At 36.9% G+C, this 27,971-nt stretch overlaps 1 protein-coding gene across 2 annotated transcripts; it reads left to right on the top strand.

The window, feature by feature from the left end:
* The first annotated feature begins 470 nt into the window (after positions 1-470).
* slc6a11b (solute carrier family 6 member 11b) lies at positions 471-27,971 on the top strand. Of its 2 annotated transcripts, none has more exons than XM_032548832.1 (16): positions 471-585; positions 712-773; positions 1,203-1,427; positions 3,173-3,307; positions 3,424-3,564; positions 3,706-3,787; positions 7,298-7,430; positions 11,052-11,186; positions 18,546-18,649; positions 18,750-18,874; positions 20,472-20,584; positions 21,108-21,245; positions 22,823-22,925; positions 23,504-23,604; positions 24,033-24,203; positions 25,882-27,971. In XM_032548832.1, the coding sequence occupies exons 3-16, from the start codon at positions 1,217-1,219 to the stop codon at positions 26,023-26,025; spliced, it is 1,836 nt and encodes a 611-aa protein (XP_032404723.1). In that variant the 5' UTR covers positions 471-585; positions 712-773; positions 1,203-1,216; the 3' UTR covers positions 26,026-27,971. The 2 variants fall into 2 exon arrangements, with proteins under 2 accessions (XP_032404723.1, XP_032404722.1); XM_032548831.1 differs by having other exon boundaries at positions 472-585; positions 1,200-1,427.

Consider the following 27,971-nt stretch of genomic DNA (forward strand, 5'->3'; position numbering starts at 1 on the left):
ATTTTACCAGATTTTAAAAAACCCTATTACTGGAAAACAAATTCCCTTCCCTTAAGGCTTGAATGCATTTTAAACAATTGTAATGTGCTTATTGGACAACAAACGACACACTCAGACAAAAGAAATGCTGTTTTTATTAAGTGAGATCCTTATTTTACACAATACTTGTGAAGTTTGGTTATATTTCAGCATTTGATTCAGGTCCCAGATTGTTCCACACACTTGATTGGCTGAGAGCTGGTCTGCCTCTCCCAATCTGAGACCCCTTCATCTTATGCTTTTTATTTTGTAAAATACATGTTGGCATTAATTATTTAATGGCTCTTTCTGTGATGTAGCTGTCATAAAGAAGATGCCTCTAAACTTTTGTCTCCACGTTCTGTCTGCCTCCTTGCATCCTGCTCTCCCTGCGCTGTGGTAACTCCGCTGTGAGAGCTGGACTCGTTACCAAATGGCTTTTATCCAAGTAGAGGCGCCTGAGAGCGCACAGCCCGCTGAGTGGGAGCGCAGTCGCAGGTTATCCATCGCCTTGTGCAAGTTGTGTACCGTCACTCCGCTGCCTCTGGGATCTTCCTTTATATAGACGTGAGACTTAACAAACCCATCTCATTCAGCTGCGGGTGCAGATTGTTTTCCTTTTTATTCTTTTGTGCCCTCTCTCCACTCTGCACCCCCCTGATTGGGCTTTATTCATTCTGCGTGTTTGTAAAGGTGATTGTTAGTGCTCATCATCGCGGGAGCCAAAAGGTTTGCCACTGTTCCATAGGAGATTGGTGAGTATTTCTTCTCTCTCTGCATGTTTTAATATTTTAACACCTCCAGGCTGCAAGTCTGGAGATACTGAAATGTTTTTAGCTGATTTCTCCACACCTATAGCTTGTTTTACACACTTTATTCATTTTTTGTGACTAAAAAAGTGCCATAAAAGCAAGAGGGTTAGTACATGTTGTTTTTCTTTTAAATATTTGAGATTTTAACATTTGTTATGTGTGATTCTGCAGTCAGAGTTTTATATATTCTTAAATTTGCGCATTATGATAAATAGGCTGCTGTGACTTGGTTCAAACTTTTACCAGAATGTCTCTGCATCATTTTTACAGTTTTGCTCCATACACACTTTCAAGGAATTTCACGTTCTCATTCAAAATCCTGTTAACGTTCTTACATCACCTTTAGTCCTTGCTGGTTTTACTTCACAGCAGGCTGCCCAAGCGTCATGACAGCTGAGAAGAGTGGGCCTGTTATAAACGGTAAACCAGAGGATGGCAGAGACCCGGACGGGTCCAGCTCTAGCCTCGACAATGACGAGTACAATGAGAGGGGCATGTGGAACAACAAGATCGAGTTCATCCTGTCTGTGGCTGGAGAGATCATTGGGTTGGGCAACGTTTGGAGGTTCCCTTACCTCTGCTACAAGAATGGAGGAGGCAAGCGATAAAAGCGTTGCTTTATCTCTGTACACACTTGGATGAAGAGCTACAGAAAAGCTTGTAGAATGAAAAACTGGCTTTTGATTCTACAAAGTGGTGAAACTGTTAGATACTGTGAGATGCCTTGCAAAAGTATTCATACCTCTTGCAACCTTAAACTTTAATGTGTTTTATCTTTATTTTAAATGACAGACCAACAGAAAGTTGAGCACAAAAAGTGGTTTGCAAAAAGGACAAAAAGTTTTTCAGATATTTTTAAATTCAAGAAGTATGGCGTGTCCTTATATTTAGCACTCCTGAGTTGATTTAAAACTCTGTTTTTTGCTTTAGTTACAGTAAGTCTGTAACTAAACTATAGTATCACTATTCTTCTTTGTAATGTAGTTCCAGCTTAGTCAAATTGGATGGATCTCATCTGTGGACAGCAAATGTCAAGGCTTGCTATAGATTGTCAGTTATTTTCAGACCTAGACTTTGACTGTGTCATTCTAAAATATTAATAGTCCAGTTCTTGCTTAATGTTTATGATTGGAGAGTAAGCCTCCTTTACATTCTGCAGTATTTTGTGTCCTTCAACAAGTTTTCTTCCAGTATTCACATGTACTTAACTCTGACCAGCTTCTCTAACCCTCCTGAAGAAAAGCATCCCCACAGCATGATACTGCCACCACCATATTCTAAGACGATAGTTGGTCGTCTGAAAAAAGCATTTTCTTCTACATGTTTACTGAGTGTCATGTTGCAAATGCCAATCCGGACATTTAATGCATTGTCCCTTCCGTAAACGGTAGATTGGTGAAGAGTACTACTAATAGCTAGCCCGGATACTGCCTTCCTGTGCAACTCGGCTCGATTGTAGTTTCCTCTCAGTGCTCCATCTGGACTTTCTCCCTTTGAACTGTATGTCTCCGGCAGATTTTCTACCAGGCTGATCAGCGAATAGAATGAGAAGTTGTGGGAACGATTACATTGATTTTCTGAGCAGTTTTAGAATTGTAGTCTGCCTGCAGTTTTAGGAATAACACATGAGGAAGTGAACAAAGCTGTTCAGGGCGTGTTGGTCACACTTACAAATATTGAAGAAACATTAACAGTCGCCTTGTTCAGAGCAACTCTTCTCTCCTCACATTGGGGGATAGTTCTTTACAGCGCAGGCAATTTCCAGCAGACTTCTTAGCTTTGAATTGGTTCATTACATACATCACTGGCAAAAGGTAAAATTAAAACTTAGAGTGCAATGCCTTCACCAAGCAATCACTTGTCAATAGCTGAGGGTCCTGACCGTTTGTATGAAGCAAAGCGTAGAACAAAAGCCATAAAAAGCCATGTCTTATATTTCCTTCACTTCACAGTTATGACACTTGTTGCTCTTCATAAAGTTCTAATAAAACAGATTTAAGTTTTTGGTTGATACGTTGTATGTTAAGTGTCATATTGCTTGTCTGACTACTTTTGTAAGGCACTGCAGTTATTTTTGTACACATATATCAATAAAAGAGGCAGGTTGCCTCATTAGACTGAACAGCAGGGTGCAACTTCATGTCTGAAAAGGTCACCATGCATTCCAAGCGTGGCATCGTAATGAGTACTTTCATCTCATTTTATTTGAATAGGAATAGATCCCTGCATTAAACCCTTCATTTAATTCAGTACAGAATTTGAGAATTAACCTTTAGACTTATGTTGTATAATACTTTTGCATCTCCTGAAATCATAAGGTACATTTATTTGTGTGCATGAAGGTGCCTTCTTTGTGCCATACGTCATCTTCTTCGTGTGCTGCGGTATTCCTGTATTTTTCCTGGAGACGGCCTTGGGTCAGTTCACAAGCGAAGGTGGCATCACATGCTGGAGGAAAGTTTGCCCATTGTTTGAGGGTAAGAAAACCCTGGATTTATTTGTTTTTAGTTGATACACTGAGATTTAATTATCAAAGATAACATAGGAGAGAAAGTGTTTCACCAAGTTTATTGATTTACTTTTGCTTTACCAGGTATCGGCTATGCAACACAGGTGATTGAAGCCCATCTCAACGTGTACTACATAGTAATCCTAGCCTGGGCCATTTTCTACCTCTTTAATTGTTTCACGACTGAGCTGCCGTGGGCTGGCTGTGGCCATTACTGGAATACAGGTAGGTGGTTAGGGGAAAACATTTTCTTATAACAACAAATAAATCTCTTCTAATTTAAAACAGAAAACACCTTTGTGTTAAATTCTGCTGTGCATGTACACTTGATGCCATTGAAATGAAAACATGTCACTGTGTCTGCAGAAAACTGTGTTGATTATTACGGGGAAAACGCCACCAACATCACCAACCCCAATGCAACATCTCCAGTCATTGAGTTTTGGGAGTGAGTAGACTTTATTTTTCATTTTCCTCCTGCTTATATGTACAGAATTACATCACAACACGGATTATACACAGAGATTTTCACCATTTGTTGAATAAAATGCTTCTATCTGGATGAGAAATGCTCACTAGGTCATGTTTTTCTTTGATCTGCCATATTGTTAAAAAACTGAGATACTGACAGCTCCAAGTTGTGTCATTGACCCCCTCCCTCCCTAACCTCACCCCCAATAATTAGTCAGCCTTTTTCATATTTCTGTGTCAGCAGGCTATGGTGGGCCAGCTGTCTCCCAGTTAGAGCCATGAGTGTGGCAGCAGATCATGGTTTGTTAGTGCGTAGATTTGACCACATTTCCTGTACCACTGCCAGTAGCTTTGTACACATGACTAGGTCAGATTTATTCTGATGCCAAGTCACAAAAGCCTTTAAAAATCAATATGTAAAAAATCATATTTGGATGATTGTCACTCAAACAAAAGAAAATTGAGTTTCATAACAATTATGACATCTAGTAGCTTTAAAGTTAATCCTAGAAATAAGAGCCCACAGAGTAAACCATCATGTTGATAGAAGTTGTCAAATTTTATTAAAACTGTGGCAAGATGGACTAGCATTTTGTTTATTAGCATAAATGTTTTCAGTTTAGTTTTAGCTCATTATTGTTGTATTTATGTAGCCTCTGTGCTCATAAATACAAAATTAGTGTTAGATTTCTAAGTATACCAGTGAAATTTCTTAGGTTGTTATTAAAGAAAGCAGTGTTTATACATTTACTTAGATTTTCTTTCTATCTTGTTGAACTTCTACAACAGCCAGCTATCATCATTGAGATAAAAAACTATAAAGTCATTAATATACATTCAAGCACCCACTTTAGCAAATTTACACAAATCTTTATCCTGTTGACTGACCAGAACAGAGGGTGGCAGTGGGGGCTGAGGGTGTTGGATCAGTTTTATGGGTTTCCACCAAGAACATGTCAGGATGATCAATGGCTGGTCAGAAGCCCTGAGGGTGAACTTGGTGGCACAGATTTTGGCAGGGACGTGTGGCTTTGTGGCACAAACTCCTGCTTCTCATCCTCCGTCAGTGCGGTTGCCGGGTTGAACTTCAGCAAACAGGAAACACACTCTTGACTCACCACCGCAAACATGTTGTTGCAGATGGCATGCTCACTCTTTTGCACCCACATCATTTGGCATATTTCGACAAAAATTATTAATTTTTTTTCTTTATAGTTTATCAAGTTTGGTTCAAATTCATCAGTGACGCCCAGCAGGCCGGATGTTGATAGGAAAAGCATAAAGTGTCAGCCCATGACTGATGCCATGTAGAAGCATCAGTAAAAGACCCTTGGAGTCATAGCCTTCTCCATAGCAGCTGGCTGGCTAGAGATAGGTGCTGTAAACAGAGTTATTATGTTTTCTCTCTTTAAATTTTTTTTCATTCTCTACTGAAGGCGTGAAAGGTGCCGGCTTCTTGATATATGACATTACACTTATTTCGTGCCCTGCATCAACAAAGATTTGTGCTGCCCTTTAGTCATTTAATTTAGCTGACGTTTACCTGAGACCATTGTCTGGAAACTGCCGGTATTTTTGGATGTTGATTGTGGAAAAATTGCAAGTTCGAGGAGACTGCAACGACACATTGAATCTGCTGTAGTTGTCATGCCAGGCCACTATTTGGCGCTGTGATCTTGATGATGTGAAACATGCTTGGACTTTAGACCTTTAGCTTCCATCTCATTAGAGTAACCCGCCTCAGATGAACCAAGTGCTCATGTAACATATTTTTTATCAGTAGTTGTGTTAAACTGAACAGGTTAAGTAGCACAATGCACTACATTTACAAGCATCAGAGTGTTTGTTAATAAAAAGAAATCTAAATGGATGTTATTTAGTGATTTTTATATCAACAACTATGATTGGAAGCTTGTTATAACATCTACTTGTCAATCTGCTTCACAGAGAAAAGCTACCGATGGTTAACCCCTTCTACTTCCTTTCCCATGTAAATAGTTGTTGTCTTCGGGTTTTTAAAAAGGCCAATGTAGATGTGACAATGGTTCAAAGGTTCATGAAGGACTATTCGGATGAAATGCTGTGAGTTTTTCTCAGGATTAAAGTTGTTTACATGGTGGAAGTCCACTTTGGTCTTAGCTGCTCTCTGATTATATGTTAGCTTCAGCTTTAGGGGTCAAAATAATTTGGATTTGTAATAAGTGAAGACATAATAATTAAATACTGCTGGAATTACCTTAAAAATCCTGAACTAAATTGATTTTGTTTTTCCCTTTATCTTGTCCCATTTATGTATTCTTAATCTTCCTGCTAAGTGCTAACGGATGCTGAGATCAGCATCATCTCCACAATGGAGTTTTTATCAAGAAATATAGGTTTTATAAACTCTGGCAAATATCGTGTTTGTTTATCAACAGATTTTAGTGGTTCTCCTGCATCACAGCCAGGGTGTTGTTTTTTTTTTCTACCAACAGTGAAAAACAAAATAAAAATAAAAATGTTGGTAGAAACACTCTTTGCTGCGCCAAGGAGCCACAGATAGGTTAAGGTGTTTTTTGTTGGGAGAATAGCTACTTGTCACCTCTTGATCTTTATCATCAAGTGAAATAGGATACCAATTATGAGGAAAATAGTTCCTAGATTGTCCTGAAATTGCCAAGATTGCAGTGGTAGCAGTGCAATTGCAGTCCACTGATGTTTTTCCTGGTGTTTCTGGTCTCAAAGCAAAGATAGGGCTTCTTTACTGCAGGTAAATCCCTTCAGAGTTGGAGTCTGAATTCTTAACAAGCTTATTCAAGCAAAGAAATGTTTATTTCATGCACTGTCTCTTAGCGACAGACAGAGATGAGATGTGTTTAGAAGGAGCTGTGGGAGTGGAAGACCTGTAAAAAACAGTATAAATCTTTTAAAACAGTCACACATTTTTTAATTTTATGTACAAGATTTGTTTTTTCTGAAGATAAACAAGTCAGTCCTTCCAGATTTGTCTTCATATTTTCAAACACGAGCCTTGGTGTTGTCGACCTTAGAGCAAAAGTGGTTATAGATTCACACACTTATGTGCCCAGGGAATGTGGCTGGCCAGCAGAAGAAATGGTTTTGCTATTTTTACTCTGCTGCTGCTCGCATTTATTTATTTTTCATCATCTTCCTTCGGAGTTTTTACTTATTTAGCACAGCTAAATGCTTCAAGACTAATCTCTGAAATGTTGTTGGTGACTTTTCTTTCTGGGTTCAGTTCTCACACTGAACCCAGTTCTCACACTTTTTTTTGCATAATACAAACAAAATATCAGAATTTGCATTGCTGTATGCAAACAATCCAATGTGTGTGTAAAGTGATCATTCTATAATTGCAATAAATGCAGTGGGTTTCTAAACTGAATTACATTAAATAAAGGTGTGTTACTAATTTTCACTCCTTACAAATGATAACAAATATTTGTTGTAAACTAATAATTTTCTGTGTGTATTTGGGCTAAATCAGACGGAGAGTCCTGAAGATATCAGATGGTATTGAGCACATGGGAGGGATGCGCTGGGAGCTGGCCATGTGTCTGGCTCTGGCCTGGTTCATCTGCTACTTCTGCATCTGGAAGGGACCCAAGTCAACTGGCAAGGTAGGATTAAGCATTACATGTTTACTGTTGTGCCTTATTGTGAGAATTGGAAAGTTGGTTGGAAAGGACGTTCCTTCAGTGCATTGCAAAAGTATTCATAGCACATGACTTTTGTAACGTTAGGACAAGATGAGATGTAATTTATTGATCACAGAATTGGGCAATTTTTGAGCAGCAACATGACATGCAGAAAACAGTCAATTTACTCAACGTAAGAAAGACTGAAATACATAATAAAATATAAATGTCTATATGGTAAAATAATGTTATCCAAAAAAATCTATATTTTTAATACATACATTTGTGCAGATGGAGCCATGATGATGGGCAATCTGAAGCCATAATTAGAACATGTGCAGAAAATATTTCCTGTATTTGTCTGTTTGACAGCAGAGCTGTATAAAGTATTTTGGAGAAGGTTGCTCTGCTGTCTGTCCAGTGTGGTGGAGGGGCAGGTCCAGTTTGACCATCATGTTTCTTCAGTGTCCTTCCCTCCACCACAGTCTCACTCATCTCCAGTCTGATACCAATAACAAATCACAGGGTGGATGAAGAGCATTTTTGAATATTATAAGTCTCACAACATATTCTGAGTGGGATTCTGATCCAGACTTTGACATGACTATGAGGCATACTCATGTTTTAGCTCCGACTGTAGGCTTGGATCATTGTCCTTCTGAAAAGTCACAAGGCTCTCTTGCTACTCTTCCATTGAGGCCAGATGTGCAACGTGCAGGACTAATAGTTACCATGGTGACTGATTTCCTCACTTTGAATTGTGGGTCCTTGCAGCTCCCTCTCAGTTACCATGGACCTCTTGACTGCTTCTCTGATTGTTTGCTGTTTGCATTAAACAAAATTCTGTTATCCACCCATCCATCCGTCCATTTGTTCATTCATCCATCCATCCGTCCATTTGTTCATTCATCCATCCATCCGTCCATCCATGATGATTATTTCTAGCAGGGGAAAGACTGGGCACAGAGTTGGACTCTATTTACTACTTAAGTGGCTTCTGAATGCAGTTGGTGGTAATGAATTTTATTTGGAATATCAAGGGTGCTGAAACTATACTTTTGAATTAAAGTAAATAGCGTTAATCATTTCCCTTCCAATTGGTTTGTTACATAAAATGTTAAAAAAAGACAGTTCATATCGTAACTTCTAAAATAAATTCATCATTTTTATTCTGATGGTGTTGGTATGATGCACAGAAAGGTTTTTCCCTTTTGTTCTTAAAAACAAGTCTCCAACAGGAAGCCAGATGAGTTTTCTTCTGCAAACGCAAGACAAAAAGGCGTGTGTGCTAGACCTACTTCTTTTCCTCCCGTCGTAATTTCCATTGAAATTTTCTTGAGTCTCTTCTGGCAGCCTTGTTGAGGGACAGTAAGGACTCTACACCCTCCTATGAGAGCTCAGCGGCCCTTAATACGTCTTCACAGATTCAATGAGCCAGAATGAGGATGAAGATAGAGCCAGACGAAAAGAGGAGAGGTGTGTCCAGAAAAATTAATGGGTTCACATAATACATGATGGGGGGTAAAAAAAAAAAGACAACTAAGTTGTGATGCCTATATCTCCATAAAGTGTCTTTTGTTGGCTGTGAAGTAAGAGGGGGGAATTCTTCTTCATGGCTAGGCCTTATTAGGTTGTCCAAGATTGATTCCTGTATTTACTAGAGGAGAAGGGATCGTTCATGAGGAGCATGTAGAGTACATCCTCAGCCTCTCTCTATCTCCCTCTCGAGCAATGAGAAATTAACCACAACTCGCTTGTTGCAAGAGAGAAAGAGAGAGAGAGTCTCTTTCTTTTCTACGGACCCTCCAGCTCATTCACTCAACACTCTGCCAAGCTGTTTGCTTTTGTTGGTCGCATTTGCCAGCCATTCTCACATTTAAGCCCTGCTGTTAGATTTACAGCGAGGTTTGACCAGGAAATTTGTGGTGGCTTAGATGTTTACCCATGGTGAGCTGGAGAGAGCAAGCAGTGCGTCAAAAGTTCATGGAGAGACTGAATATTGTCCTTTTCATCGCCAGAGAGATAAAGACAACCAGGGGGAGAAGGTTTAGGATGTGTAATCATTTTATGTGACAAATTAAAGGAAGGTAATGCTGCAAAGGGGGACAAATTTTCCCACACCCTCCCTGCTGGCATCTCTTGGATTAATCCTCAAGTATGCTCACTGTTCAAACTGAGCTTTGATCAGGTTTATTTAAAAGATTTAAATAATTTTTTAGAGTTAAGGATGTTCAGGATATTCAGTGAAGTAGAATGCCTTGTCTCCTGTCTTTCTGAACAAGTGAGTAAATCACAGCCTCATGCTGGTAAAGTGGACTGAACTTCTGTGGAGTTGGTTAAGAGCTTTACTCAATGAATGAAGTCCATTTCCTCCTCCCAGAAGCGTAAAAAAAGGAGTAGTCATTCATGAAAATGCTGCACCCAGTACAGAAGAGCGATGTGTCCACAGTGTCCAGTAGCTGCTGTGCACATTAGTGCATGTTTGTAGTATGTTCACTCTTCTTCCTTTCCTTTTTTAAATGAATGAATATCCATTTGTGTGTGAGCACTCATGCACTTCTGCACAAGCTTCAAAGAGCTGCACATTTTCCCACACTGCCAGGATCACTCCTCTGGGCTCCTCCTGTTAAAGAGATGGGGGCCAGAGGAGCCCTCTTTTCTTTCAAGGATCCTGGCCCAGCTCTGCTCTGTCCTGTTCTGTCCTCAATTGGACTTTGACTCAGTGCCAGGAAGCCAGGGGATGTATGTTGCTTGCCTCTGCCTCCCAAGAGCCCGGAGTCTTTGTTGGGGAGAGTCTTGAGATGTTGAGCACAGTTCTGCAAAACCTGAATGGTTTGATTAAAAAAACAGAGCTGGGTTTAGGGTGAGCAAGGACTTGCTACTGTATGAATGGTGTCACTAGATGTATGTGTCATTGTTTTTTGAAACCGGGCAGATAGAGAGTGGAGTGAGTTTAAGGAGTGATGATGAGAACACTGTGTATCCAACCTAAGTTTCACTACTGATGAATGCATATTATATTATAGTATTGTCCATTTGCAGTTGTTATGGTATATCTAAAAAGTCATACTTTGTCATTTCAAAGGTGATCTTGCAGCACAGCAATAATCTCCAGAACATTATTCTGATGTTTTGTGTGAAGCAGGCCAATTGTTTTGTTTGGCTTCAGTTTAATTTGAAGTGTGTATCAGTAAGGGCACACTTACAGACAATATGGCCTAACATAATTCATGGTGTGAATTTTTTAAGATGCACAGTATATATCATGATGTTTAAAATAATTTCATTGACCAATGATCAGACCATGCAGACCTTATCGTTGATTCTTTATTTGGAGCGGATTAATCCAACTTCTGCAACTGAAATCTCAGTCACTTTTGATTGTGAATTAATTGTAGATAACCATTGTTGCTATAGAAATCTCTACTCAGTTGCATTTGCCACAAAGAATAAGAGATATAGGACATATTGTCCAGCCCTACATGACAAAGTGTGCAAACCATGTAAAGTTTTGTTGAAAAACTGTTACACTGGTCTGCACTTATTGTTCCCCTCTGTAATCTGACATACCCAGTTAACAGATGTGCATGTGTGATTCTGCAGGTTGTGTATGTAACAGCTACGTTTCCGTATGTCATGCTGCTGGTCCTACTGATCAGAGGAGTCACACTGCCTGGAGCTTTTGATGGCATCAAGTTCTACCTCTACCCGGACATTTCACGTCTCTCTGACCCTCAGGTAGGTGTCGATTCTCTCCACTCATCCGCCTTCTCAGAAAATAATCCTAGTAAAAGTTTGTACTAGAACATTTACACCAAGCTAATCCTACAGGAAAAGATATATTAAATGTGGCGTGGTGTGTTCCTATTTGATAATTTGCTTTTGTTTTATTTTTAAACTCACAAAAACTTGCAAGAATATAAGAAATAAAGGCTTGAACACATTAGTCTTGGAGTAAACAATATTTCACTTAGTGAACTGAGTTACTAAAATGAATTAAATGTTCAATAATATTCAAATTTAGTGAGTATGACTGTACATGTAGAGATTATTTTTCATATTTAATATGTTGAACTTTGTGTTAATGTCAGCTCTCATGATACTCAGGTCAATCAGATATATATGCTTATGTTTAGAAGAAAGCAGCCAATCAGTATTAGTCTCTGATCCTCATAGAAACCAGCGTTCAAGGTTTTAGATTAATTGACATCACTGGAAAAGCCTGGAAAAGCAAAATCTCTTAAACTTTGATAGTTTAAATCAATTGTCTTGACTTTTAAATGTTAATAACCTTATCCCAAAGATGATTAGTTAAACGATTTGAAAGCAGTAGCCACAATAATGTCCCAATATCTTAGGAAACGTTTGTTGATATTTGTGCTACCAGTTTCTGTGAGAGCTGCAGTTTTATGGGATATGTTGGTCTGAAATTTCATGGTGTTGATAAATAATAAATGATTCAAAGAGACACCGAATGATGCACGCAGTCTCAGTCTCATTGACCTTGTTTGACAAGGCAGATAGTTTTGTTTCCTTAGAAACAGAGTACTCAGGAACAGGATAGTGAGTCATGACAACGTCAAAAACAAAGTAGGTTCTAGTGGAAAGACATTAGTACAGGGAGATGAATAAGATTGTTGTACTTTTAAGGAGTTTTACCTGATTACACCTTTTTGGAGTCTACATTCTGCCAGCTGCTTAGCAATAATTTAACTTACAGACCCATTTAACCAAGAATTACAGCTCCCTGGAGCATTTCTACAACTGTCTGTTTACAAACTGCATTAATTCTGGTTGATAATGTGAATCTTGACAACTGTCGATTAGAGAAGTAGATCTTAGCATTCCCAGTTTACATCCCCTGTCTAATAATCATAACAGGGGTTATGATTGTTAGACATAATAATCATAACCCCTGTTTGATTATTACAGGCTGTACGCTAACCACAATAATTAGCAATTAAATTAAACACATTTTTAAAATAAATTAACAGATCCCAAGCAGTTCTATGAATATTAAAGTGATAATTAATGGTAGCGTCTCTACCATTTTCTGTTTTCTATCCTCTTAACATGCCAAACTTTCAAAAACCATTACCTTAAGAATGGGAAATGTCCTTTTAGTTTTCACTGTATGGCTTCACAAACTGTAAAGTTATTTGTTAATTAATTTTGTCTTATTTGAAGTGTACAAAGATATTTGCACTGGGAAGTAGACCAAAAATACTAATATTTTTGTTTTTTTGAAGTGAAGAAAACCAAGAAATTACTATGTAAAGAACTATGTAAATATTCACCACTTTTACTTGATATTTTATTGATCCACCTTTTGCAGCAATTACAACCTCAAATCTGTGGAAAGTATAATGCCAAAAGCCAAGGTCACCTACAGTATATTTAGGTAGTTTGACCCGTTCTTCTCTGCACTTCTTCTCCAGACGGGAGACGTCTGTCAGTCATTTCTGATCTCTCTGAGAAAATTTTGGAACATTTTGATAAAACAGACTAATTTAATGAAAATTGGATTAAGGCTGTAACATAACAAAATATAAATAATTTCTATATGTTCTGTAAAATTAACTTAATCTGTTAACACTAAGAAAGTGCCATGACAAAACATGCATAGCAAGATTTTCCCAGTTTCCTACAATCCAGGCAAGTTGGAACAATCATGCAAATCCTGATCTTTGTGGGGATATTTCATTAATCTTATTTCTTCTGGGATAAAACTAACATCAGTTGTAATTAAATTAAGCATTAAATGTTAGGTAGGTCATACTTACTTAATTTACCCAAAGTAAAAAAAAAATAACTTTAAGAAGTTAAGTAAAGTCTGTGGCATTAAAGCAGTTTATAAAAATCCTCACCAAGCCCTCTTATGTTGATTTGAGAGTGAGAACAAGTTGACAAATCACAGCCTAGCAGGAAACTTAAAGGTTCTAATTTAGCAATTTCATTTTTAGTTTTAGACTTGATATCATCCAAGCACTTGTTTTCCACTCTGCACTCTGGCAGACACATCATGTGGAGAGTTAAATTTATGTGATAACGAGGAAAAGTTTCTGCCTGATCATTACCAGAGTATTCAGTCGATGTGAAAATGTGCTATCAGATAAACCCATCTGTTCCGCCACAACTTCCTGCCAAGAAAAGGTGTTATGAACATTTTCTTTCAAGGCGCAATTCTAGATTTGGATGTTATGCTGCACCATGTTGTTGTACTTTATAAACACTGAAATATTGTTTGTGTTTATTTATGTTGTGCTTTCACTAATACAGGCACAACATCCAAAGTCCTTACATTGGAACACTGTCATTGACTTCGGATAAACAAAAATCTAAAATGCAACAGAAAGCAAAACACAAGGAAGCAAAAACAAAACCCTTTAGATAATTTAATGTAGTAAATATATAAATGTATTTAGATCAATTTGATTTACTAAGTCTTTCTTTTTTTAGAGATGTCCAGATTTTGTACAATTTGAGGGACATATCTACATATAAAAAGTGATATAGATTAATGGTGCTGGAGGAAAAAAGAGAGAATTCAACACCTATTAAGAGTGATGGGCAAGTCCTGTTAGGTGGAGGACATTAGTTTTGACCTTAAGTTATATTAGCTTCCTGTGGGACAATCAGTGCTCTGTTCTGTTTACAAGGCAACGTGAAATGTGTGTGTGGATGGGTGTCGCTTCCTCTAATCTATTCTATCCAATATCCCTTCCTTTCAGACCTTTAGCGTCTTCTCTACACATTTCATACTGTTTGTTTTTGTCTCAGTCACTTCTGCATCATTTTCCACATCTAATGTGGCAGGATACACAACACAATTCAACTTAAAAACAACCAAATTTGTTAGAGAAAATAACTTCTTCATACAGATCATGTATTCACAACCACTTAACTTTTCCCATATTTTGTTATGCTACCGTCGTATTCCAAATTGTATTAAATTAATATTGTTTTTCAAAATTCTGCTCACAAATACCCCATTTTAAAGTCATGATGTCTTGCATTCACACCAAAGAGTTCAGTCTTTATCTCATTAGACCAGAAAATCTTGTTTTTCATAGTTTGAGAGTCATTCAGGTGAATTTTGGCAAACTCCAGTGTTTTTTATTAAGGAGTAGCTTTTGCCTGACTGCTCTGACAGGGCTAGTGTTAGGGTACCATCATGTTTTGGCATAATTATCTCTAGTTGGAAAACAAGTGTTTGTCAGTGGAGGAAATCATGAACAGTTCAAATCAGAAAGCTAAGCTGAAGGGTATTTTGCTCTGCACTGTCACTGTGAGTCCAAGTTTGCATTAAAAAGTAACAAAGGACTTTATGAGAAGACAGTTAACATTTTCAAATTTAGTTGCCAGAATTTAGTTGCCATAATATTACAGAGGGTGTTGGATAAGAAATGCCCTCGTAATCAAACAGATTTGGGGAGCTTTAAGAGCTCAAAGTAAGCAAATGTTGCCAATCTAATGTGGGATGCTGAGAGGCTTCTGCAAAAGATTTTTATTCAATGCTGAAATGCAAAACAAAAGGAGTTTCTTCAAAGTATTAGAGTCTCCAAAGGATAGTTAAAAAATAAAATTAGTACTATTGCCAGATCTTGTGAATGTATATATATTTTTTCTCTTACATCAACATGAGAGTTAAGTACTTTTACAACCAGGTTATTGATTGTTTTGTCGTCATAAATATGCATAAGTGAAGCTGACATTTTAGCAGTGGTTCGTAATATTTCCATATCCATTGTGTAAATATCATACAAATTATGGTGTAACTGAATTAAATTAGCAATTTATACTATACTTGTTTAAGTTGATTGTCAAAAAATTTGAATTATTAAACCATAACTTCCTTTTTTCTCCGTGATATGAATGTGATGTGACACAGAGATCTATTTATATCAACTGGTCTTCAAACTGGGGAAAAACAAAGAAAACATGCTATTTAAATATGGCAGGCGTGCTAAGCTTTATAAATCAGTAAATTGTTTAAAGGAAATAAATACTCGCCTTAACTCACCCATATCTACAGTCAAGGTAATACTTAGAAAGTTTAAAACTGGAGTTGTATTTATCTTGCATATTGGGAGTGGAGGTGATAAAATCTCCTTAACTCCCTGTTAAAGAATAAGAAATTTTTAAGTTCTAGATAATGCTGTTTGAGTAGAAACTCAATTTAGAAAGAATTTGATAAATCTTTACCAGTGATGCCAATATTGGAAAAGGGAACTGTGTCTGCAAAGAACAGCCTGATAGTAGAGGTTACTCAGCGGTCAGTAATACTGAGCGACTGACTGCTTAAAAGCAATGAATGCAGAAGAGCATGAAGTGTGAATTTGCTTAACAGAGGGGAGCAGGACTGACCGCCATTGGTCCAGATGTTTTGTTCTCAACCAGTTAAACAAACATAAAGCTGGATTATCTCAAAATGCATGACTGAGAATCTGAACCAACATTTTGCTTAACTTTAGAAGTGTTTTCTTAGATATACTTTAAGACCTCTCCAGTTCATTCATTGATCATCTTTCTTATATTTCATTCTTTACTATGCACCATTGAACCATCAGGAATAGTTTCCTGGAGCCGTAGTCTCAACATAACCAAACACAAGAATGCCAAATTAGGCACAACATCAACAAGTGATCCGCTCTGAGCCTGGGCCTTTAAGGTTTCCCTTCGCTGTGCAGCCATCAGCCGAGGGTGAACTAAAGGGAACATTAATGAACATTAGGAGAGAAAAGCCCGTTCTTCCACAGGAACAGTCCTGTGTTTGTGAGGTCACAGAAGTTACCCTGGTTACTCCCAGGAGGGAGCAAAGACCTTGCGTTTGTTAATTGTTTTTCTGTGGGGAAATGAGATTAGTCGCTGAATGGTGATGTGAGAGAGTTTTCAAAGAGTCATGCTGCATTAAGTTTGAATTTGCTAGCACCCCATGCTATCCTGTGGGTTCTGGGTCCCGTGCTGCTCCGAGAATGAGTTTCACCAACGCAAATGTTTAGATTTACCAAACTATTTTATGTATGTACATTTCTGTGTTTTTGATAGACCAAATTTAATGTCCACACAAGCATTAAAAACTAAATATAGTGCCAATGTAGAAAAAATTATGTGCATCATATTAAAGCTTTTAAGATAGGTTACAATTAATATTTTTATGAATCTGATATTTGAACATTGTGTAACAATTATGTGAATATATAGGTCTGTATGACTCAGTTTATATCAGCTTAAGATTTAAATTTCAAATATTTAGAAAAAGGACAATTTACGAAACTCAAATTTAGTTGTTGGTGCTTGAACCAGCCTTTGATTTTGACTTTTCATTCTCCAAAGATGATTTTTCATCTCCTGCTCACTTCAGGTGGTCAGTTACATTTTATTAAGACAACATTTACTTTTATTTTAGCCAAAATAAAACTTCTTTATCAAAAAGTTATTTTTATTTTTTTTTACTTTTACGGTGGAATTGGGCAATAAAGACATTTCAAAATAACATTTTAAAGTTTTAACAAAAACGTCCTATTTCTCCATCATCCACTTAGCTTTACATAGTAAGATTTCATCCAGAGATTAAACACATTTAATACAATATTAAGCTTTCACTGTTGCTCTTCAACTTCAGGCTCCCCATAGAGAACAATGGAAGAGGATTATAATTAAGTGACTTGTGCATTTTTAGCCACTGAAAGATCTTGACTTCCTTCAGAATCTTAATCCATGATTCATGCAACTGCTCCTTTGTGTCCATCAAAAAGAAAAAAGAAAAAAAGTATTTCATTATAGTCACTGCTGCAACAAAAAAAGGAAGGGTAAAAGAGCTGTCAAATATTTCTAGAAACTATTTAATTAAAATCTTTTCTTAGGGAGTAATACAATAAGGTTTTAATTTTGTGGTTTAATAATTTATAAATAGATCATAGAAAGAAACGTGGTTGTCCTTTATGTCCTGAGGAACTTTAATATTGTTGTCATTAAACTATGCAATAGACTAGTAAAATAACAGGCAATGAAAGCAGTGGATTCTGAAAGTTTAAATCTGTTATGCTGTTTATATTCAGACAAGACGTGACATAATTGTGGCAGGTCACACCTATTAAAACTGAATTAATTGCTTCATTGTTCTGCACTCAGAGCTAAATATACTGTTCCAATATAACCAAATTCATATTAATTTTTTAGTAAATAAAAGTTTTTTAAAATAAGTTGTTAAACCACTGTGAATCATATTAAACGTTACTTGAGAATATTGTTTATCATTTCGTACTATTTGCAGTCTGGTCTATTTACATGTGCTTGCTTCTTTCCTCTTCTCCATTATATTGTTGCTAAATTCACATCAAAGCTCTTCTATAAAAAAATATTTATCTGTGGTATCTGTAGCAAACGTTATATGATATCAATAACACTTTCATATACAAAGCTGAGAGAAAGGTTTGCAGTGTCATAAATGTAATGTTCTTTCTTTTGACTGCTGGACTTGAATGGTTACGTTTTGACTCATTGCATGTCTGGAGGATGCATCTGCTCTACGAGGTGGATGCAGAATCTAGAATGTAAAGTAGAATATCATATGAAGTTTTAATTCTGATGGTGAAAACTTGGACTTTCAATATAAATAGGTTAAGAGCAATATGTTTGTTATAGAACCAAAAAAATGTGAATAAAGAGGTGTATCAACCCTCTTAGCCTCTTCCCTTCATTCTCTCCAAGCAGAATATATAATCTGTGTTTGCAGATTATGTATTGGTCTTGAATTTATCCTCACTGTCTTTCAGATTGCACCTGTCATTTGGGTAGGTTAATGTACAATATTGAAATCAGAGAAGCTTGAGGGTTGATTCTATAATTAATTTTTAGACTCAGCAATAAATTATTTGATTCTTTCTTGTATACTGCAGGTACCTACAGTAGCTATTTTTCCTATTATTATTTTCCTCAGTTATGTCTAGCATTTTTGCAGAATTACATTGGATTTATGCCCCTCTGTATTAGGCATCAGGTGTTAAGAGGACTATATTTTTACCCGAGTGAAACACTTCTCAATGTGTTCATTTTACATTTATGCTGTTTCTTTACCTTTGATATTACTAATAGGTGTGGGTGGATGCAGGAACCCAAATTTTCTTCTCCTATGCCATCTGCCTGGGCTGTCTCACTGCTCTTGGAAGTTACAATTCCTATAACAACAACTGCTACAGGTAATAATATAGCGTAAAAGGGACTGAATGGAAAAAAATGTGTACTTATTTTGCTAATCGTTTTATCACCTCTTCTGTCTGTCTTTGCCCTACTCCTCAGGGATTGCATCATGCTGTGTTGTCTGAACAGTGGCACCAGCTTTGTGGCAGGTTTCGCCATCTTCTCTGTTTTGGGTTTCATGGCCTATGAACAAAATGTTCCCATCGAGGCTGTGGCTGAATCTGGTGAGAGAACATAAAGTAATATAATGCTTCAAAATAACAACAGGATAACAAACTTTCGGAAAAATGATGTGAACCTGTAGATATGGTTAAACCTCAAAGTGAGTCTTGATGCCCATATATAATATTGTGCTAAACTAGATTAACTCTTCCATGGTTATATAACTCACTACTCCTTACTTAAGTGTTTAAAATGCTGCTTTATGGTTTATTCAACTCATCATGAATAATTTAGAGCATGTGACAGAGCAGAGAAGAATCGAAATGTTTGTCTTAAAATACATCTAGGATGAACTTAATGCTTCAGATAAGACTTTATTTACAGAACTGTCAGAAAATAATTCCCAAACAACATAATGTTGATCCTCCTATTTCTGTCACTCAACCAATGAATTAGGCTTTTAAAGGAGACACATTATGCACTTCTGACTTAGGGTGCATTTACACCAGGCCTGTTTGTCCACTTTAATCTTAAGTGCCTAGAAAATCTGGTTCATATGGGGAGGGGTGAATGTGTAATTGAGCCCTGATGCGAGCCAAAAAAGCAAATTCTGGTTTGTCTCAGTTTGGTTGAAATGAACTCTGACGGGATTTGAATGCATATGTGAACACTAAACAGACCACAGACTACACCAAAAACAGCAAACAGACTATTGCACAGTGCATGCTGGGTAAATACAACCAAAGCATATGTGTGACTCTAGCGCTAGCTGGAGAAATGGCTCGTGATCGTTTGCTAAAGACAAAAGAGAAATCCTACAACCTCTAAAATCTGACGCCACTCGATTTTTGTTTACATTTTGGGCAAAAAGAATTGCCTTCATACCTTCTGTGCTTTTGTGTCACTAACTTAAGTCGTTCTTGCTGCAGTGCCACAACAGGAGAGAGGGGAAACAAGTTGCGCAAAGGGTTTGGTTCGTTTCACAGTGCAGTGTGAAAGCGAACTGCACCAGCTGAAAATGTAACTAATGTTGAAACTTTGGTCACTAAAGGAACTGTGTCTACCGGACTTTCAGATGTGAAGACACCCTTAATTTCCTGAGATCATAGAAGGAACCAGTTGTGGTTTCTCATATGGGCAACATGGGCAAAAGCCCAGGGCAGCAACACCCCACTCCCGGGTCCTCCAATTGCTTCTCTCTTCACTGTCACCCTCTCACTCTCAATCATAGGATTTGAATGTCAACAGTGCCTAATGCAAAATCCCACTAATAAAGATTCAACTTCCCAGATGTTTCAGCTGATGGCTTGTTTTTTGATTAATTTATGAAATAATAGTCAGAGGGACACTCAGCGAGCATTGACAGTCAATTGATACTCAAATTTAAAGTAAAAAATAGATGCAGAATGGATAAATGATGCAATAAAGTCATGGTAAATGTAATGATCCTGTCCTGACAAGGTCAAACATTGAACATTTGTTTAGTAATTAGAGAAAACATGAATGAGATCCAACTCCAGTGTCTCAATCAAAAGTGAGAAAGGCTGTCAAACCTACAAACAAAATCAGATACAAAAGAAACAAAACATAAGCAAAACTTTCATCGTGTCCTGAAACCAAGTAACAGTGAATTATTTTTTGATCTTTTTTTTCTTTCAGGTCCTGGTCTTGCTTTCATTGCGTACCCCAAAGCTGTGACCATGATGCCTCTGTCTCCACTTTGGGCTTGTCTCTTCTTCATGATGCTAATCTTCCTTGGCTTGGACAGTCAGGTGAGAATAAATATTGTGATTGGAAGATTGTAAAAACCAAAATAAACCTCACTTTAAACAAATAAGACAATGTATAATAATCGTCGAGATTATTATACATTGTCTTAAACTGTGATAATAATCATAGAGATTATTATACGTAGTTTAAAACTTGAACTCTGAGGAAAAACAATGCTGCCACTACTGTCAAACTTTCAGGCTAATTTTGACATCATGAATCTTTTTTCAGTATAATTAGGCTTTTAGGGAGGAGCATCAATAACTGGTGGCTCCATCTGACTGGAGAAAATAAACGTTGAAAGCCTGGAGGCAAATTGTTTCTCCTTTTCCATTTTAATTTAATTAACTTATGTCAGTTTTAAATTCTAATTATATTTAATGAAAGAACGTGTTTTTATGGTATTACTTATTAATACCCTTACATTATCATATACTTAACACAATATATATTGTGCCACAAAATAAACTGTGAGTTAAATCAACTGTGTCTGTGATTGTATTTGTTGATTTGTTTGTTTTTCAGTTTGTGTGTGTGGAGAGTTTAGTGACAGCTGTTGTGGACATGTACCCAGAGACCTTCAGAAAGGGTTACCGCAGAGAGCTACTGATTCTCTGCATGTCCATAGTCTCTTTCCTCATAGGACTCATCATGTGTACAGAGGTAAGACACCAATATATTTCTTACTGGTATCTTTAGAGTAGTTATCAGCTTAAACTTTTTAAACCTTAAAAACTGTAGAGTTTAAAGTTAACCTCAAAAATTATTTTACAGTGAGCCATTGCTTTAGATACCTGCCTTTCTTTTCTGTTTCATTTCCTTTTTTATAAAGTTACATCACATGATGGGTGCACCAGTAGAACTTGTCTGATCCTAAATTTTAAGTTTTTGTTTGGGTCTTGTTGTTTTTTCTGTGTCTTTTTGGTTGTGATATTTATTGTAAAATATGTGCACTATCAACATTATAATCATAATCTGTATCATCATCATCACCATCATCATCATCTTCATCATCATCATCATTCACAGGTAAGATTTGTTAAGATACCTCTTTGTGCAATCTTTATATAGTCAAGCTCAAATTGATTCAGATTTAGATTTGAAATTATTTTCATTCAACCAAGTAAACCATGTAGAGAGAGAGCGAGAGAGAGAGAGAGAGAGAAGATAGATAGATAGATAGATAGATAGATAGATAGATAGATAGATAGATAGATAGATAGATAGATAGGTAGGTAGGTAGGTAGGTAGGTAGGTAGGTAGGTAGGTAGGTAGGTAGGTAGGTAGGTAGGTAGGTAGGTAGAAGTGCATTTTCTAAAAAATAACTTAAGGCAATCTCAACATAAGCTTATTTCTTAGTTGTTGATCCATTTCAGCCAGGAAACTCAGGAATTCAATACAATGTTAAAGTTTAGTATGTTTTCTATGTTTGGTGTTATGGAGCTGCAGGTTTAAGAAGTCTGACCTTTTTATTAGTACCTCCACTCTTTAGACAATTCGTTCTCCGCAGCTTCCATGAACCTACTGTAAGTAAAGTATTACAAGAAACCAGGTGTAAAATCTGATAGAGGTCAAAGGGTTTCCATGAGTGTAGCTCTCTGAGATGGTAGATATAAGTCATAAATCAATGTTTTAATATATTTCTGTCTCAAAGCACAGAACGTTTTCTCACGATTGCTATGATTTACACGCTTTGCAAGAAGATGCCAGAGAAAATGCTGGTAGAGCACATTGTTGTTTCTATGGCTGAAGTGAAAACAACATATTCAAAGCAATGATTATGATAAAACTGCTGCAATATACAGTATATAGTGTATATACAGTATATGTATACCCTTATTCTTCACTTAAGAAATGCTGGATTATTGCATTTAAAATGTTTATTTTCTTATTTAGTAAAGGTATCTTAGTTTCAAGCATAAAATAACAATTAATAAATGTTATACTGTATATGGTCTTATAAACATTATAATAATTATTATACAATTTAGCAGCAGTATGAATAGTGTTGCTTTGTTGTTTTAAATAAAAGCAGGTTGGGCTTGAAATTGATCACAATTTTTCTTTTGTGGGCTTACTTTAACATCTGTAGACGCTGACCCTTCATACTGTTGTGAAACCAATATAAAATATAAACATGTTTAGTCTAAAGCTATGTCCTCAGAAGCCTCTGAATCCCTCTATGTGTTTCACCCAGCTGATGTTCATGTGAGAAGCTGACACCTGTCTCCTTCCATTAGGGAGGAATGTACGTCTTCCAGCTGTTTGATGCATATGCAGCCAGCGGGATGTGTTTGCTGTTTGTGGCCATATTTGAGTCCATATGTATCGGCTGGGTGTATGGTAAGATGAGATTTTAAAGCTGAAATACATAGTTTACATAATACACAGTTTTTTATTTGTATTACCACTGACTCATGTTGTCGAGTTTGGGTTTTTGATGGTTGTTACAGACTTGAGCAAAGCAAGTTTCACTCTCCTTACTGGAAGAATATTGTTTTTCTGCCCTCTGCTGGAGAATGCACAGAAACGCATGCAGCATACATTTATTATGATAAAATTATAAATCAGGTTATTAGGATGTAAAAAAAATACACATTTTTATATTGACTTGTTCTTAAAGTGTGTCGACTACTGTATAGACATTATGTAATGACTAAAAAGAAAGTATGCATGTAGAACTTCTTTGGTACATGAACATTGTTGTTGGCTTGTATAATTCATGACAAAAATTCAGCTAAATAGTCTGCTGTTACACAAAACGCTTCTGGCTCTCTTGATGTTAACTTTCAAAAAACATTTTGTTCACATCAAGTCAGAAATGTAGCCTTACACAACTTTGAGCTGTCAACAGGCATCAGTCATGTCGTTATTTTGATGATGCATGCAGAATCTCCCGAGTGAGACTTGTTTTCTTGCAGGAGGCGACAGATTCTACCTAAATATTGAGGACATGATTGGATACAAACCTTTCGTCTTGATCAAATGGTGCTGGATGATCCTGACCCCGGGCATCTGTGCTGTGAGTAAGCGCATGAATAAGAGCAGACAACACATAGATGAGCACACAAGTGGCAAGCGACAAACTAATTCAAATGACTTAGATTTGTTTTTTCATAGCTTGGTTTGCATGGAGTATTAGTTTCAAAAGGCGTACAGTTATTTTTAAAAAAGAAATGATAATCAAATTTTAAAAAATAAATACACCAGTAGCTTCCAAAAGAATGATTAAAAATATTTAAACAGTTTGCAATTTGTCTATTATTATCAATAGTCCGATATCTTTTTTCTGCTTGTCTCCTATCAATCTATAACCAAATCCACCAGTGACTAACCAAGAACTACGTGTGCTATTACATTAAAAGTATATAAACCCAGAAGGTAGTTCCTTGTTATTTAAAACCATGTTTTTACCATGATTTGCAAACAATGTGTTTCTTTTTGATGCAGGGAATTTTCCTGTTCTTCCTGATTAAATACAAGCCTTTGAAGTACAACAACGTGTACATCTATCCTGACTGGGGCTACGGTATTGGCTGGTTCATGGCTATGTCCTCCATGGTGTGTATCCCACTGGGCATTATCTGGATGATCTGGAAAACTCCTGGGACCTTTTCTGAGGTAAAGAAATCTTAACAAGAAAGGACAATCACTGTTGTCCTTAATTATTATTACATTTGTCACGTTGACCCTATTTATTGTCACCACTGATGGAGATGTGTAAAACCCCTAAAATGAAATAATATTTTATTGCAGTGACTGTTTATAATAAAATCACTTATAGCACTGCTGTTGTTACACATGCTGTTGATACTTCATAAAACCTTTTACGTCCAGTGGACTTTGCTGTTTCCTGAAACATCTCACACTATAAGGCTGGAGATAAGGGATCTATGATAGTTTATTTTTTAACAATCTCTTTAGAGTTGTTCATTGTTATATGTCCTCTATAGTACAATCTTCAGCTCTTCGAACAAATTTTGTTTTTTTTAGTCAGAGGACTAAGATTGTTTGATAGACTGATGTTAGAGCATCAAAATAATCTACCAAAACATTTTCGGCAGATTATTCTGAACAGCTGGTTGGTATGTAGATGGGGTCTAATGACTCTTTTGGAGACTTGATGATACTGTACTCTGACTGTGAGCTTTGGTGACTTTTTTGTTACCTATCTACTAACATCCTGCTCATTGAGCATAGGCAAAACGTACTTGGATTTTCTTCTAGTATAATAGTCAGTGGCTTACAGTGGATTTTTGTTTCATGTCATGATTAATTTATTAAGGCAAATTTATAGACATTTGCCTTACCTAGATGGATTCTAATACATTGACTCTGTCATAGAAATTTCAAACTTTTTCACAGGGTGCTTTTCTTAATAAGTATATAAATTTGTGTCGGAATAATAGCTAAACCTGTTGTTCTATCAAAGTTAAATAGGTACTGTGATCTAATATAATCAAAGCACTTTAAGGGTGTATTCACACCAGTCCCGCTTAGTCCTCTTTAATCGAATTTTAGTGTGTTTGCCTTGAGAGTCTGGTTTGCTTGGGGAGGTGAATATATAATTCAGCTCCGACATGGACCAAAAAAGCAAACTCTGATCCACCTAAAAACTTAGGTCTCAGTTCGGTTGCACATGCATGTCGATGCCATGCAGACCCGAGATCCTTCCAAAAGCAGGAAGTGGACTAGAATGCAGGGAATTCTGGGTAAATACAACCAAAACAAATGGAAGAATATAATGCAAGAGAGAGAAATGGCTTGTGGTCTTTTACTAAAGACAAAAGAGAAGTCCTACATCCTCTAAAATCTGACACGACTCCATTTTAATGTAAACATTTTGTTTACATTTCATCTTCTTCTGAGGTTTTTGTGTCATTTCCTTCAGTAGTTCTTGATGCAGCGCCACCACAGGCAAAGGGGGATTACAAGTTTTTCCAATTTGGATTGTTTCACACATTCCAGGGTGAAAGCAAACCACACCAGCAAAAAATGTTGTTAAATAAATGTTGCAATATTGGTCCGTAATCAAACCAAGTCTATTGAGAGTAATCTTTGATATTAGCTCAGCAGACTTCCACACTTCTGCAGCATCTGTGAGCCAAACATGGGTATTCTTGGAGTAAAGTTCAAAAGCTGCCATGTTGTTAAGCTGGGTGTGAAAACCCTAAAAATACCTTAAAAGTCCAGAGGAACTCCTATATATTTGTAACTTCCATCAGAGCAACAATTTATGCCGTGATCATTGTGGCATATAAAATTAACACATCTATTCTTTCTTTCTGATTCTTTGCAGAGAATGAAGAAGCTGACCACTCCCAGCCCTGACCTAAAAATGAGAGGCAAACTTGCTGCCCTCAGTCCTTACGCTGTCAATGATGCCAAACTTAAAGCAGATGGCAAAATATCCACCATCTCAGAGAAGGAGACGCATTTCTAATTAACCCGGTGACTGACCGAGCTGCCAGCTGTCTTAAAGGACCAGTCAAATAAAAATGAAAACCGTCACAGCATTACAGGCCACCACACAAGACAAAAAATGGAAACAAACGACTCAGAGTGCTGTTTTTGTTTTGTAAAGAAACGAGTCTAAAAATGTTGATGCTCATATGTAGTCTGCTTCTGTTTTGCACAGCTTTTAAATAACACAATTATTGTCTTAACTTTCAAGCTTAAGCAGCTGTTTCCTCACTTTTAGCCATTAATATTTAAAGACGTGTTGATTTTGTGTGCTAAATGGTGAAATCCTGTCCTGGTAACTTGTCAGTAATGGTCTCACTTGTGTCTGTGCCTTTAGGACGATAACAGCATGTTCTATAAGGCTTGCTCTCTACAATCATTGGCAAATTGCTGAGATCCTATTAGGTAAAAGGCACCCAAATGAGACTGAGATGTAGCAGCTGGAGGGGCATTCTGAATGCATATTCATGCTCAAGCTACATGAGGGGGGCACCATACCCCTGCAAGTTGTTATTTACCATTGAAATATAAGATCTAAGACTGTGAGGACATTTTTAAAACTTTAGGTGTTGTAGACCAGCATGAAAACAAAGAAGAAACTAAATTTCTACATAAATATCCACCATTTAGAGTGTTACAGTATTACAGAAAGACAAAAACAATTTCCTTGGTTTAAAAATCTTTTATTTTGAGGTTTACACTACATTTGTTCACATGGCTACAAATAGATGTTTGTGACTCGCAGGCTGAGTCAAAAACACACCTCTTTGTCCTCTAGCCGCCCTCCTTAAAGTCATAGATATCTGTCGTTTCACAGTAATTATGCTGAGACTAACAGAGACTGACAGATAATGTGCCTTCAATCCTGCATTTTTATTTCCTGCTCTGCCTGTAGAGAAGAGGATGGACATGCATCAGATGAGCATTTCAGACCTCATCTGTCCCCTTTATTTTCAGCCTCCTCATCTTTTTGCTCTTTTTTTTCACTGTTCTCCCTTTTCAGCCCCTGCCTCTTCCTCTCTGCCTCTGTCAGTGTTTTCTTCTTTCATTTATTCTGCTTATTTTCCGCTCCCTTTCATCGCATGGCTGGCTTGAATAATTACACCAGTCTCGTATGAATGAAATATAATACTCTGCATTTTATTACACATTTATGCCTCAGCAATATTATTTCTATTGATTCTGTTGCAATTCTCTGACCTTTTGTTTGAAACAGAGAACCTCATGGTTTATTTTTTGTTTCTGTCTGAGCCACAGTGAAGGTGAAAGCAATGATCTAGTCTTCTGTGGTGGGTGACAATGAGCTGGTCTCATCGTTTAAATCAGTCAAATGTCCTACACGCACTTAAATTTCTTTCACTTTCTGTCTTTCTTGTGCTTTCTGATGAAAATGCTACCGGAGGAGAGCATCTGAGGAAATTAAAGCAAATTCTCATAATGTTTAGGGGGAGGCAAAAAAGTAGGTGAAGAATTCAGGAGTTTGCGAGAGGAGGAAGTTTGTGATCGAGAAGAACATAAAAGAAGCAGAGGAAGTGTTAAATGTTTGAAGTGCCTCCTCTTAGCAGTCACATTCTCCCTAGCTACCAATCAGCCCTCTAGGTGCTGGTGCATTTTAACGTTATCGCCTCTTCACTCATGTTTCTGTAAGGTACTAGTTGTGTGCATCCAAAATTCTAGCGTGCTGTTTAACACTGATCACACTGCTGTAGTCATTGGTTTACTTCCTGTCTGTTGAAAAGTGTTTAAAATGAATTGCTGTAATAGAAAGACAATATTTCAACTTTTGATATGCTCAAAAGAATCTGTAATAGAGATATATTAAAAAAGGGTTAAATACTGTTCAGCACTGTTCTACACACCTTTTGGTATTCATTGGACACACGAACTGTCTGCTTACTCATTTTTAAAAATAAATATGAAAAAAAT

Source organism: Xiphophorus hellerii, chromosome 20 (assembly GCF_003331165.1).
Source record: "Xiphophorus hellerii strain 12219 chromosome 20, Xiphophorus_hellerii-4.1, whole genome shotgun sequence".
Lineage (NCBI taxonomy): Eukaryota > Metazoa > Chordata > Actinopteri > Cyprinodontiformes > Poeciliidae > Xiphophorus > Xiphophorus hellerii.

Excerpts from the sequence above, each read along its gene's own strand:
- slc6a11b (XM_032548832.1), top strand. The coding sequence starts at position 1,217 with ATGACAGCTGAGAAGAGTGGGCCTGTTATAAACGGTAAACCAGAGGAT. Across the intron at positions 3,565-3,705 it reads TGGCCATTACTGGAATACAG|AAAACTGTGTTGATTATTAC; the intron begins GTAGGTGGTTAG and ends CTGTGTCTGCAG. Across the intron at positions 23,605-24,032 it reads TGACCCCGGGCATCTGTGCT|GGAATTTTCCTGTTCTTCCT; the intron begins GTGAGTAAGCGC and ends TTTTTGATGCAG.